Here is a 14,961-nt window from a genome sequence, read left to right as displayed (position 1 = left end):
ATGGAAACCCAAATCAAAGTCTGTGTATTCCAGATTTAAATTTGCAGTTTATCGAGGATCACTGAGCAGTCCTTACCTTTAAATCTAACCTCTTTTCTTTCTCAAATGTTGTGCTTGTCTTCCTACGTGCTATCCAACGTGTGAAACCTGCTGTGAGGACAATTAAAGTGTGGCCAGAGGGGACAGACGCAGTGCTCCAGGACAGATTTAAAAACACAGACTGGAATATGTTCACCCACACAGACCTGGACCAGTACGCCTCATCTGTACTGGATTACATCTCCAAAACCACAAACAGTGTCACCACCCAGAAACGGATAACCATGTACCCCAACCAGAAGCCTTGGATGAACCAGGATGTTAGTCTCCTCCTGAAGGCCCGCAACACCGCCTTTAGGTCAGGAGATGCACACGCCTACAGTACAGCCAAATTCAAATTCAAATTTTATTTGTCACACACACACAACCATACACAGTATGACATGCGGGTGAAATGCTTGTAGCTGTACATTGCCCGACCATTAAATGACAGAAGAAAAAGTTTTACAATATTTACAATTTACAGGTTACTACAAAATTTACAAATTAACTTAGGAATTTACAGTAAAGAATGTGCAAATAGCAGATGAGATTATAAAGATTATAAATTATAGGAATTATAGGATTATAGGAAATGTGTGGTGGTGCATGTGGTGACGTGTGTGAGAGTCCAGTCTTATAGTGACGTGTGTGGGAGAGTCCAGTCCTACACCTGGTTCAGGGCCCGAATAGCCTGGGGGAAGAAGCTCCTCCTCATTCTCTCTGTTTTGGCCTTAAGGGAGCGGAAGCGCTTCCCAGACCTCAACAGTGAGAAGAGTCCATTGTTGGGATGGGAGAGGTCCATCATAATCTTCCTAGCTTTGGACTTGCACCGCTTGGTGTAGATGGACAGCAGGTCAGGGAGCTCTGATTGAATGATGCGTTCGGCTGAGCGCACCACTCTTTGCAGATCTCATCTGTCCTGCTTGGTGCTGTTCCCAAACCAGGTGCAGATGTTTGCCGTCAGGACGCTCTCGATGATGTAGGAGTAGAAGTTCTTGAGCACCTTCAGTGGCAGATGGAAGTCTCTAAGTCTTCTAAGGAAGAAGAGGCGCTGACGGGCTTTCTTAACCAGGGAGTTGATGTGGCAGGACCATGACAGGTCCTGAGTGATGTGAACACCCAGGTATCAGAAACTGTCCACTCTCTCCACTGGCATGCCACTGATGATGAGGGGTTTGTAATTCCTCGCCTGCTTTGTAGTGAAGTCCACGATCAGCTCCTTAGTCTTGCTGATGTTTAGGAGGAGGTTATTCTCCTGGCACCAGGTCTCCAGGTTCCTAATCTCCTCCAGGTAGGCCGTCTCGATGTTGTCGGAGATCAGGCCCACAACAGCAGTGTCGTCAGCAAACTTGACAATGGGAGTGGTGTCTGATGTGGCTACACAGTCATAAGTGTACAGTGAGTACAGCAGGGGGCTTAAAACACAGCCCTGAGGCGCTCCAGTGCTGAGTGAGATGGAGGGGGAGACTTGTTTTCCCACCCTCACTGATTGGGGTCTGTCTGTGAGGAAGTTGAGGGTCCACTGACACAGTGATGAGCTGAGTCCTAGATCCGTCAACTTGGTGAAAAGCTTAGAGGGAATTATTGTGTTGAATGCTGAACTGTAGTCCACGAACAGCATCCTAACATAATTCCCTCTGCCAGTGTCCAGGTGACTCAGGGATGTGTGGAGCAGGTGAGATATGGCATCGTCTGTGGAACAATTAGTCCGGTAAGCAAACTGAAGTGAGTTGATGGTGGCAGGAAGTGAAGAAGCTAGGGCTAATCTAAAGAAGGGCATCAAAAAAGCCAAACACCATTACAAAAAGAAGGCAGAAGAACACTTCTCCAACTCCAACCCCCGACGCATGTGGCAAGGACTCCAGACCATTACAGACTACAGGACCACCAAACCCTCCCCCGCATCCTCTGATGTCTCCTTCCTCAAGGAGCTCAACAGGTTTTATGCTCGTTTTGAGCGAGGGAACCCCACAACCACAACCAAAACAGACATGACGCCAGACCACCAACCTCTGACTCTCTCCCCCACCGATATAGGAGCGGTGCTGAGCAGGATCAATGTCCACAAGGCTGCAGGTCCTGATGGCATCCCCGGGCGTGTTCTCAGAGCGTGTTCTGGGGAGCTTGCACGAGTGCTCACAGACATATTCAACCTGTCCTTGGTCCACGCTGTGGTACCGACCTGCTTCAAATCCACCTCCATCATCCCGATACCCAAAAACTCCAACCCATCTAGCTTCAATGACTACCGCCCAGTAGCACTCACCCCCATCATCACTAAGTGCTTAGAGCAGCTGGTCCTAACACACTTCAAATCCTGTCCCCCCCCCCTCCTCCCCCTTGACCCCCACCAATTCGCATACCGCCGGAGCACAGTGGATGCAGTCTCCATCGCACTGCACTCTGTCCTCTCACACCTGGACAACAACAACACCTACGCCAGAATGCTGTTTATAGACTTCAGTTCAGCATTCAATACAATCCACCCCTCACAACTCATCAGGAAACTGACAGACCTGGGCATCAGTTCCCTCATCTGCAAATGGTTACTGGACTTCCTGACAAACCGCCCCCAACATGTCCGGCTGGATAACCACTGCTCATCTACAATCACAATGAACACCGGTGTACCACAAGGCTGTGTGATGAGCCCTTTCCTCTACTCCCTCTTCACCCACGACTGCAGACCTGCTGATGGTTCCAACACCATCATTAAGTTTGCAGATGACACCACGGTGATTGGCCTCATCAGTGACAACGATGAGGCCGCCTACAGGGAGGAGGTGGATCGTCTGGCTGAGTGGTGCGACACAAACAACCTGCTGCTTAACACCAAGAAGACTATGGAACTCATCGTGGACTACAGGAGGAATGCTGACCCACATCCACCCATCCACATTAAGGGGACGGCTGTGGAGCGCGTGAGCAGCTTCAAGTTCCTGGGAGTCCACATCTCCGAGGATCTCATCTGGACGACCAACTGCTCCAAGCTGGTCAAGAAGGCTCACCAGCGCCTCTTCTTCTTGAGGACTCTGAGGAAGAACCACCTGTCCTCAGACATCCTGGTGAACTTCCATCACTGGTACCATCTAGAGCATCCTGACCAACTGTATAACAGTCTGGTACAGGAACTGCTCTGCCTCGGACCGGAAGGCGTTGCAGAGGGTCGTGAAAACTGCCCAGCGCATCACCGGAGCACCACTTCCTGCCATAAAGGACATCTACAGGAAGCGGTGTCTGAAAAGGGCTGGGAAAATCATCAAAGACCCCAGTCACCCATCACATGGACTCTTCACCCTCCTGCCCTCTGGGAGGCGCCACAGGAGCCTCCGGACTAAGACCACCAGGTACCGGAACAGCTTCTTCCCCACAGCTGTCAGACTCCTGAACTCTGCCTCCTGACATCTGACCCACGTTAAACTCATGGACTGAACATACACACACCCAGAACCACCTACACACACACACAATGGACAACCGTACCCTCAAACACACAATAATTACATGGACTGAACCACCACTCACAAACACCAGCACTTTATATAGCCTCTGTAGAAATTATCCACATATCTCACTTATCTTAACTGCACTACTTTATAGTTCTGTGTAAATAATCATTCTGTACATACGATAATTTTTAATCCTACAACTGTTTATAACTTGCATAGTTCACATTTCTGTATAGCTGTATATCTCAGATTTCTTTAAAGTTATTTATTTCATATTCTGTATAGTTTTTCATATTTATATCCTGTTCATAGCCTGTACATAGCTTGTATTCACTACAGCCTGTACATGCTTATAGTTATAGAATATTCATAACATACTTCATACCGTATACATTATAACATACCATAATAGACCCATTTCTGTAATATACTTACATATCTATACTATTGCTAATATATATTGTAATATATCTATATCATGGCTAAAGCACTTCTGGATGGATGCAAACTGCATTTCGTTGCCCTGTACCTGTGCATGTGCAATGACAATAAAGTTGAATTCTATTCTATTCTATTCTCAGAGTAAAGTTATCTCTCACTCTTTCTCTCCCTGTGACAGACAGCAGCTGGGCCTTTAGCTAGCAACACACTGTGCCACACACAGCATACAAACAGTTTGTGTGTTCGCTGTGAGTTGAGCCGATAGAATTTAAAATTACCTGCCACTTTATTTGCACATAAGTGAATTTTTTTTTAAAGTCAATATTTCGAGATTAAAGTCAAAAATGGATTTTTAGAAAAAGGTCTAAATGTGGAGATTACTGTTGCTGTTTCAAGACAAACTGCCATGGCTGCTGTACCCTCTAAAAATGCCATGTTTAGTTTGTTAGTGAGACAAACAGATCAACCGTCTTGTGGTACATCTTTACTGTGTGATACATCTTTACTGTGTGCATCTGTCCATTACAAACCATTTCCTTTCATGCAAATCTACTCTTGCTGTAAATAATGAATCCTAGAAAATAAAAACTGGTTATGATCTGATGATCTGATAACAAGCATGCCACAGTTTAGAGAACCAAAAACAGGTCTCGCCTATTATAAATATAATTTATACATACATAAATATATAAGTGAGGTGCGCCTACACATCGCTTTTTAAAGGAGTACCCTCAAACACTGTTATATAGAAATATATTTATCAATATAAATAAATGTTGTCTGTCATCTTAAGTACCAAAGGAACAACTAATCTTCTGGGATCTGCAGCAGAAATTCATTTTTTGCATTTCCAACCATTTTCATGTGCAATGGTGCTCCTGTTTACGAGTGTATATATGTGTGGTGTGCTGTGTGAGCTTCTGGGCTGATAACAGATGGTCTTTCAGTGATATCCTATGCAAAGTGTCATCAGCTGTTATCAACACGAATGCGTTCTGCCGAAGATACTTCCTTGTTCAGGTTAGCATAGATCACATGTTGCACTGGTGCTTTCCTATGAGAGGAAGAGTAGGGCATTTTACACCAAACTGGGATGTCTGTTTGTGTGGGGTCTTTACTCTTCACGCATTCATCTACAGGAAGGTCGAAAATCCACCCTCAGTCAAATGTTACTGAATGCACATTTAATCTCACAAAAGATCCATATCTAATGATGGAGAGGATGCTGATTATTTTTAGTTTTATCATCCCTGTTATCCTTCTGCACAGCATTAGAAAAGCTCTGAGAAACAGTCTAGCAGTGGGTTTAAACACTCAGAGAATTAAGCAGCTGTCATGTTTTGCAGTTCTTCTTGGCTTATCTTGCGTCTTCTTCTTATAATTGAGCATTTTAGTTTGCTTTTCATTGCTGTTCTTGAGCTTTAGTTTAATTATTATTTTAGGCTGAGCTTTGTTAGTGTGCCTGTGATTATTATTGCATTTCAAGGTTCTGTCAGAAATATCCCCCCTTCTGGCGTTATTTTAGTTCCCCTAGTGTTTTACTGTCAAGTCCCCGTCTTAATGTTAGGCTTTGCCCTGTTTTGTTGCTTCGTCTTTTTAAGTTGGGTCTTTGGCCTCTTGTGGTCTATATTTTTTTACCTTTCCCGTTTGTGTCTAGATTCTGCTATGCCTTGTTATCTCCAGCTGTGCTGACTCTTCATGATTACTTTGTGTATGTGTTTAAAGCCTCTGGTGTCCATCTGTCTAGTTCCTAGTGTGTTTTCTCCTCCTGGTGCTATTTGGACTTTCTAAGCCTTTGTTTGGATTTTTTCTTTTAGCATTGAATCAGCTGCAATGAAGCTCACTTTTTTATTTCTTCAAGTCTCCTGTAGTCTGCACTTAGGGCTATGGCTGGGTATCGCCACTGATTTCTACAATCGATTCGATTCTGATTCACAAGCTCCCGAATCAATTTGATCGACGATTCGATTTGATTTGAATCTGAAATTTTTTTGCCTCAGATAGTCAGAAATATTATAATTCTGATCACGTATCGGTACATTTCCATATTTTTATATCGATAAAAACAACAAGGACCATTATCTTCAGCTTCATCATTTCTGTTTCCATGATCTCCTTCTGTACTGTCATAATTATTCACGCACTGGGGAAAAGAGGGGTGAGACACTCAGAGAATGGAGTAGGAGGCCACCACTTTCATCCTGTGAGTTGTTCATTCTGGCATTCCTGATCTGCTGGGTGCCCATTCTCCCATGAGCAGGATACTAGATGTACTCGACAGAATAAATACTGAGATTCTGCATACTAAGCCTTCTTTAGAAGCCTTCTAAATCCCATTTGCCCATTCAGCCTTGTTTCCAAGAATCCAAGAGTGACGGGAAGAAGGTGAGAGGCGATTCAGTGAATTTTGCCAAAGTGACCAGCATCCAGAGACTTGAGCTAGGAGTGTGTTTAGCAGTGAAGTGGCAGCGACCACGATGAGATAGCTGACAGACTGGCACAGAGTAGATGAGTAGATGCCCTGCCCTTAAGTATAGCCTCGTTGATTGTCATCAGTGGATGGCAGGTGAGCAGAACAGGTGAGGAACCAATGCTCTGCCCACAATGCAGACACAGAAAGACACAGGATGACCACCATGATGGATGATGGATATCCTTGATAGGATCTTCTCAGGCACACAGCTCTGGCTGTAAGCACAGAAGCCCCAACCAGCTGCTGTTTTAAATTGTGTTATTTGAGGAACAGTCAATCAGTGTTTTCCAATAGAGAAACACATTTTTTGTCCTCTGTGCAAGATGAATATGTTCCTGTCATTTGCACATATAATCCAAATGTACAGTTAGGGTGGCCCTGTTGTATTACGGAAATTTACAACATGTATGACTGCAATAATTGCAGCTTGCATCCATGCTCTAGACAAAGGACAGAGAAGCAAATAAAATAAAAAGTATTCAAAAGGAAAAAACAAAAGAGAAAAAAGTGAGTTCTACTTTGTTTAATTATTGGAAACAAATAGTGTCAGCGACAGTTTTATTACTTCTTATCAAAGAATCTAAATTTTGTTTTCTTCAACTTATTGTATCGAGTATTTATTCAACTCGTGTCCTTTGCAACAATTATGTCTAGGATTATTTAATTGCATTAACACGGGGGCAGGCATTTAATATTGAATCAATATCTGCTTTTTATGCATAAAGTGTCATCTTCTGTTTTGAGGTTTTTCATGAATATTTTGGAGATTAATTTAAATCTCTGCTCTTCGTTTTTGAAAGGTAGTTTTGTTTATAGTTTTGTTAGGTGTGGTATTATATCCCTGTGATTCTTCTATACATTTATTGTAATTTGCAAGGCTTATTTTGTACTTATCTTAGCGTCTTTTATCTTATAATATAAACACACCTTGAGGTGACTGTTTTTGTGATTTGGCACCATTCAAATAAAATTTGAAGGCTGAATATTATCTTCTAATTGTGTGTATTCTGTATAATTTATTATATATGATTGTTAATTGAGACCTTACTTCTTAGCTTTTGTTACTGGTGACTTTCAGGCTGCATTTAGCTTCTTCCCTTTTCTCGTATCTAGTTGTCTCTGTCATTATGTCTCCTCGTGTCGTGCTCAGTCTGTCTTATCGCACCATTTTGGTTTGTATGTATTCTGGTTTGTCTGCTCCCTTTCATCAGTTCCTGTCTTTACTTTTAAAGTTTCTGTTTCTGCCCATGTCGTTTAGTTTTACTTACTTTCTCTGCCCTTTCCTATTTCCTGACTTACCTCAACTCTGTTCTGTTCCCCACCTGTTTCACCTCCGTTCATCACATTTTGTGTACATGTTTTCTCTGACTTTCTTTGTTGGATCATCAGTATTATGGTGTTCTTACAGCAGAGTAAGTCTTGTATTGGTATTTTAATCGATAACGACAGCGTCTAACATGTTGGCATTAAGTTAATAAATGGAAAATTTTCTCTGTCCATAATAGGGTCATTTTTGTTAATAAAATCAACCCAGAGAAAAACATTTTTAGAAGTAACTAAGGAGGGGGAGACACAGGAGAGGTGGAGGAAGATCTCAGCCTGGGTGTTTATTGTCTTATGTAGTCTGGAAGATGAGTGGATGGTGGGGTGGGTGCAGTTTTCTCTGTGGTGGGGTTGGGTGGACTGTCCCGGGCTCTGTGGGGCCGGGAGGCGCTGCTGCGCTGGGCCCCGGTCTGGATGGGCCTGGGCCCCCTTTCCCTGGCGGGTCGCGGAGTATGGGGGTGCCTACTGGGGTCAGCGGGGGAGCTGGCCCCAGGGAGGGGTCACTTGCCCCTCCCTTCCTTTCCTCCCCATCTCCAGCTGCCTCCCTCTTCCCGCTCCACCACAACCACCCACACATGCAGGACCTTGGAGTAGGGGTATGTCACCAGGGTGCAGAGGAGGCTACCCCCCTGTCCCCTTCTGGCTGCCTCTGCCTCAATTTTATCCCACAACTTAGACATTCACATTACTCACACTCTCATTACACATACATATAGGATCTTGGGGGTGGGCACGATGCACGGAATCCAAAGTACCATCAGGGTGTATACCTCACCCCTGGCGTCGTTGCCCACCTCTCAATGTTAAATACACGTAGAGATTGAGGGCTAGCAGGAGGGACCATGCGCTTACCTGCTGCTCTCTGGCAGGTAGCTCAATGCCCTCCTGGGTTTTAAATGCACCTTAGAACACACATGCATCAACACTACAATGAGCGGGTGGAGGGAGGTTTGGAGTCTTCTCTCACCCCCATTCTCTGCGACCTGCTGGAGCGGGGGGGCTAGGAGGAGGAGTTGGCCGTCCGACTGCAGTCTGGAGTGTGGGGCCTCCCTGCTGCTGCAGAGTCGGGGCGGTCTGCCTCCCCCCACCGCAGGGAAAAGGGTAACACCACCTGGGTCTGGGTGCAGTTCCCCCCTCCAGGGGCAAGGGTACCTAGACCCGGTTTGTAGAGTACGCTTGGGGAGTGTGATCGTGTGTACAGCGTCTCTTTATGTCTGTCTCCACGTTGGTTGAGTGTGGAGTGAGTGCACATGAGAGCATGAGGGTGGGAATGGATGTTTGTATATGTGTGTGCCTGTATGTCTGTGTCTATATGTCAGGTTGGGTGTCAGGCGTCACCTCTCTGGGGACATCTCAGGCCCTCCAAGGTTTGGAGGCCTATCTCCCCCTACCACCACTTCCCCTGCCAGTGGCGGACTCCCTCAGACATCGGTGCGTTGGTGGTTCTTTGTGTCCGGGGATGGGCGTCCAGGTACACACCGGCTCACTCCTTGGCGGCCGCTTATCGGGGCCTGGAGCCTGGGGCTCGCTCGGGCCACTTCGGAGGTGGGGTGCCCCCGGCCTCTCGGCCTGGGGCTCGGTCACTCAGGCACGGCTGGCTGCCGGCGGAGCTCACGGGCGCGTCACTGCGACTCCCCCTGGCTTCTGCTCCGCGGCTGCTGAGTGAGCCCTCATCTGGGACTCTCCTCAGCTCTTTCTGGGACAGTGGCGCGGCTGCCCCTCTGTTGGTCTTCCTTGGTCTCTTGTGTTCTGGGGGCCTCTGGATGTCTGGAGTTTTGATCTCCTCCATACCTGCTTCATGCCCTGGAGGACGGGGCTGTGGCCCCCCCACACCCTCTAGCAGATCATTACATGAAGGAACCTTTTAAAGAAAAAAACAAGTGCGTCCATGCTCACAGGTGTACACACGGGTGATCACACCCACAAACTACACCCTTTTTGGCTCCTACCTCAAAGCACACTGCGTTCTGTTGATCTTATGTGCTGCACAATAATGTTTAATATTTAGTATTTACTGTCATATTCCCATATATCATTGTGATGTTGTTTATTCTATTACTCTTGTTCTCTTCTGCTTGTTTTCTTTTTTCTTTCTCAGCAGGTGATCCAGGGGATCGATATATGCATTTTTTTTCTGCTCATTCTGTTGGTTTTTGTCTTTTGCCCTTCTCCCCCGTCCCTCTTCTCAGCTGTTTCTCTTTCCCTCTTTCTTTCTCCCCTTCTTTCCCCCAGTCAAGTCTGTCCTGTATTCAGTAAGTGAAAATAAAATAAACAATAAAAGGTGAATCAAATGGACCATTACGGCAAGGCTGGGATGGTCAATTTGGTAAAGTAAATCCGTTGGGCATCTTTGTTTGCCTTTAGACAACAATTCTGATGGCAAAAGAGCCAAACGGGACAGGCAAAAAAAAAAAAAAAAAAAAAAAAGAACTAACTAAGGACTTCAGTGAAGAGTCAAGGAAGTGGTCATAGACTGGGTGTGATGTCTCTCTTATCTGAAATCACTTGACTATCAGTTTAGTTTCTTCTTTAAATTAAGCGTTTCAGAAAGAAGACTGTAGCAGAAGGTACTGAGAGAGTGTAGCTGGCTGTTTGCTCTTTTTCCATTAGGAGCACAGACTAATTTGCCTGCAAGGTATGTAAACGCTTAATTTGGCTTGGAATTTACTTTCCTATGTCTTTACCTTTAGTTGGAATATTTGCAAGGTCTAAATCACTGTCCATCAGGAACAGTGTTTTTGACCTTTTGGATCTATCTGTATAAAAAAGGAAATTTCTTCAGTTTAACAGCTGCACAGGTTTTAGAAGCAGTGATGTTCTTAGATGTACAGTAACGTGTCGACAAGTAGACTCCAGATTAACTGATTTTGTCTCAGCATGTTTGTCTCAGCATGTTTTGTGTTTTGATCAAATTCAGCCTCATGCAGTAACAACGTTTATAGTAATGTATTTAACACAAATGAAAATGTATTTAATAAAGACTGCCCCCCAAAACATATAATAAATTCACATTTAAATTGTTTTAAACTGTCTGTAAATGTGAGGATGGAAATACTAAACTTGTGAACTTGTTTTACGTAGCTGGTGCATTGGTGATGACTCTATGATGCTGGAAAGCACGCTCAGCTCTAAATATGATGTAAAATGTGCATTGGTTATGCATGTTTTCTAATATGATGATGGTCTTTAAAACTTAATCAAATACTATATATCAATCCATTTTCTTCTGCTTATCCAATTCAAGTCGCTCGGGGTCTGAAGCCGGGTAGTTACATATCAGTCTTATTCAGAATTAGGTGTATCTATGTTTTCTGTCATCATAACAAATTATGTTAGAACAATACCAGTTAAAATTATATTTATGTTTTCTATTTTGGTATCCTTTATTTCACTCCAGCATCCCTGCCAACTTAATTCCTGACACTGAAGATGTCCGGAAACCAAAGCAACGCAAGTGAAGAGCATTGTTTGTTTGACAATGACTTCACTCTGGCTCCAGTTTATGTCATCAGCCTTCTTGCAATCATCTTTAATGCGTTTGTGCTGATGGTTTTCTGCCTCCACAAGAAGGCCTGCACTGTGACTGAGATCTACCTGAGCAACTTGGCTGGAACTCACCTTGTTATGATGTGCTGTTTGCCCTTCTGGGTTGATGATGTAAGAGCCAACTATGACTGGCCTTTTGGTGAAAGCCTGTGCAGGCTGATACCAGCTGTTATAAGAATGTGTACATGTTGCAATATTTACTTTCTTGTTCTGGCTATCTTAGATTGTTATGTGGCACTGGTGCACCCACTTTTCCACGAGTTGATGAGCAGGCCATTTTATGCCAAACTGGGATGTCTGTTTGTGTGGAGTTTTGGTTTGGTCTTTGCTTTCCCCATATTCATCATCATTAAGTTAGAATTCAACCCTCAGTCAAATATTACTGAATGTTTGGACGACTCCACTTCACTAGATCAATATCTGCTGTATGAGGTGAGAAACATATTATTCAACTTTATCATCCCTGCTATCATTATTTTGTTCTGTTCTGTCAGAATTATTACAATTCTGAGAAAAAAGCGAATGGGGTTTTTAAAACCACAGAGAACAGAGCAGAAGACCACGACTCTCATCCTGGCAGTTGTACTGTCATGCCTGATCTGCAGGGTGATATTCTACGTGACAATATTTGTGGTCGAAATCACTGACATTCAGAAATGTCACATGCTGGAAATCATCGAGTTGGTCTGTGTGTACTTAGCCTTCTTTGAGACTGTCCTTAACCCCATTCTCAACATCATCATTGGAAAAAGCTTCCGGAACAGAATAAAGGAATTCTTCAAGCAGTGAAAAAAGCCTTAAAGGTAGAATAATTAAACTGGCAATTATTCATCCAAGCATTAGGAGCCTTTGTGTTCATATATATATTCTTACATTGGCAGCGTAAGGTGTGATCTTAGAGAGAAGACGCTATAGCAGCTTCCATAACTTAATAAACTTATTTTGCTAGAAGGGTTTTAAACTAAGTTGTCTGTTTGGGTTTTTGATTTGTTTTTCATTATTATATGATTGTGTTTCTGCCACTGACTCATATCATCCAAATAGGATTATTAGGGTTGTGGCTATCATACTAGGTGACTTACCTGGGAGCAGAGTGTGTAAATCTATGTGTAACCTGCATAAAGCTGACAGCTGCCCTCTGGGCAAATGTCTTCTTAAAATTTCTTTTTCTAAATTCTTGTACATGCAAATAGTGTTTGGTAATTCTGCAGCTACTGTATTAATACTTGTTGTCAATGAATAAAAAAATTAATTTCTACTCACCGTGTGACTTATTTATTCAAACAAATCACTACATAATTACGCTGTGTAAGAAAAATTGTGACGGTTTAATAAATCACATCATACATTTATGTATGATCCAGGAGATAAAAAATCTCCTGGATCACCTGTTGAGAGAGAAAGAATAGAAAACAAGCAAAAAAACAAAGCAACATACTAAACACAACACCATCGCATTAATCTAGCTAAGTGTAAACAGCAGTAAATACTAAATATTGAATGTTGTTATGCAGCACGCAGGACAGACAGCGCACAATGTGCTTTGAAGTAGCATATCAAATTCATTTCAAGATACTGACTATATTTTTAAAATGGTGCAATGGCAGACCTCCAGGCATTTTTGTCATGTGTATCTTAAAAAACACCTGTTAAAGGTGAACACCTGAAAGTTTTTCCAGGTCTTTCCTGCAGTCAAAATGAATCAGGATCTGTAGTTTAGAATAGACATGTCGTTAAAAGTCTCCTTCTTAATTAGCTCATGTTTTTACATTTTCTTCTTCACTGTTGTTTTTTGGCTGCTCCCTTTAAGGGTCGCTATAATGGAAACCCAAATCAAAGTCTGTGTATTCCAGATTTAAATTTGCAGTTTATCGAGGATCACTGAGCAGTCCTTACCTTTAAATCTAACCTCTTTTCTTTCTCAAATGTTGTGCTTGTCTTCCTACGTGCCATCCAACGTGTGAAACCTGCTGTGAGGACAATTAAAGTGTGGCCAGAGGGGACGGACGCAGTGCTCCAGGACAGATTTAAAAACACAGACTGGAATATGTTCACCCACACAGACCTGGACCAGTACGCCTCATCTGTACTGGATTACATCTCCAAAACCACAGACAGTGTCACCACCCAGAAACGGATCACCATGTACCCCAACCAGAAGCCTTGGATGAACCGGGATGTTAGTCTCCTCCTGAAGGCCCGCAACACTGCCTTTAGGTCAGGAGATGCACACGCCTACAGTACAGCCAAATTCAAATTCAAATTTTATTTGTCACACACACACAACCATACACAGTATGACATGCGGGTGAAATGCTTGTAGCTGTACAATGCCCGACCATTAAATAACAGAAGAAAAAGTTTTACAATATTTACAATTTACAGGTTACTACAAAATTTACAAATTTACAAATTAACTTAGGAATTTACAGTAAAGAATGTGCAAATTGCAGAAGAGATTATAAAGATTATAAATTATAGGAATTATAGGATTATAGGAAATGTGTGGTGGTGCATGTGGTGACGTGTGTGAGAGTCCAGTCTTATAGTGACGTGTGTGGGAGAGTCCAGTCCTACACCTGGTTCAGGGCCCGAATAGCCTGGGGGAAGAAGCTCCTCTTCATTCTCTCTGTTTTGGCCTTAAGGGAGCGGAAGCGCTTCCCAGACCTCAACAGTGAGAAGAGTCCATTGTTGGGATGGGAGAGGTCCATCATTATCTTCCTAGCTTTGGACTTGCACCGCTTGGTGTAGATGGACAGCAGGTCAGGGAGCTCTGATTGAATGATGCGTTCGGCTGAGCGCACCACCCTTTGCAGATCTCGTCTGTCCTGCTTGGTGCTGTTCCCAAACCAGGTGCAGGTGTTTGCCGTCAGGACGCTCTCGATGATGTAGGAGTAGAAGTTCTTGAGCACCTTCAGTGGCAGATGGAAGTCTCTAAGTCTTCTAAGGAAGAAGAGATGCTGACGGGCTTTCTTAACCAGGGAGTTGATGTGGCAGGACCATGACAGGTCCTGAGTGATGTGGACACCCAGGTATCAGAAACTGTCCACTCTCTCCACTGGCGTGCCACTGATGATGAGGGGTTTGTAATTCCTCGCCTGCTTTGTAGTGAAGTCCACGATCAGCTCCTTAGTCTTGCTGATGTTTAGGAGGAGGTTATTCTCCTGGCACCAGGGCTCCAGGTGCCTAATCTCCTCCAGGTAGGCCGTCTCGATGTTGTCGGAGATCAGGCCCACAACAGCAGTGTCGTCAGCAAACTTGACAATGGAAGTGGTGTCTGATGTGGCTACACAGTCATAAGCAGAGGTGTGGACTCGAGTCACATGACTTGGACTCGAGTCAGACTCGAGTCATTAATTTTATGACTTTAGACTTGACTTGAAAAAATGTTCTAAGACTTGTGACTTGACTTGGACTTTTACACCAATGACCTGGGACTTGAATTGGACTTGAACCGGTTTACTTGAAAAGACTTGATATTTCACCCCAAATATAAAATTTAACATGCATATTATATAGAGATTGAAAATGTGACGTCATTCCGGGGTAAACCGCAAAGGATTCTTGGAACTCGTGGCAAGCGGTACTAGCGCACGCAGGCTTTCAATTGAAATCAGTCACACAGCGATAAAAAAGAAACACAAAAAT

The 14,961-nt window shown here is 43.7% G+C and overlaps 1 protein-coding gene across 2 annotated transcripts in view; it reads left to right on the top strand.

Annotated features, from left to right (window-relative positions):
• Positions 1-12,518, top strand: part of LOC146552358 (B2 bradykinin receptor-like) — a 40,611-nt gene extending 28,093 nt beyond the window's left edge. Inside the window, exons 1-2 of one of the 2 annotated variants that reach the window (XM_085257111.1) lie at positions 10,318-10,402; positions 11,165-12,518. In XM_085257111.1, coding sequence (XP_085113237.1) covers positions 11,197-12,102 — 906 coding nt within the window. In that variant the 5' untranslated portion in view covers positions 10,318-10,402; positions 11,165-11,196 and the 3' untranslated portion in view covers positions 12,103-12,518. Of the gene's footprint in view, positions 1-10,317; positions 10,403-11,164 lie in introns of those variants that run through there. The other variant, XM_085257110.1, reaches the window with a different exon arrangement.
• The last annotated feature ends 2,443 nt before the right edge of the window (positions 12,519-14,961 follow it).

Source organism: Mchenga conophoros, linkage group LG19 (assembly GCF_057382185.1).
Source record: "Mchenga conophoros isolate Kocher_MC1m ecotype Shallow Benthic linkage group LG19, M_conophoros_male_GT1.1, whole genome shotgun sequence".
Classification (NCBI taxonomy): domain Eukaryota; kingdom Metazoa; phylum Chordata; class Actinopteri; order Cichliformes; family Cichlidae; genus Mchenga; species Mchenga conophoros.
The sequence above is the reverse complement of the archived record's forward strand: the minus strand, read 5'-3'. Positions and strand labels throughout refer to the sequence as shown.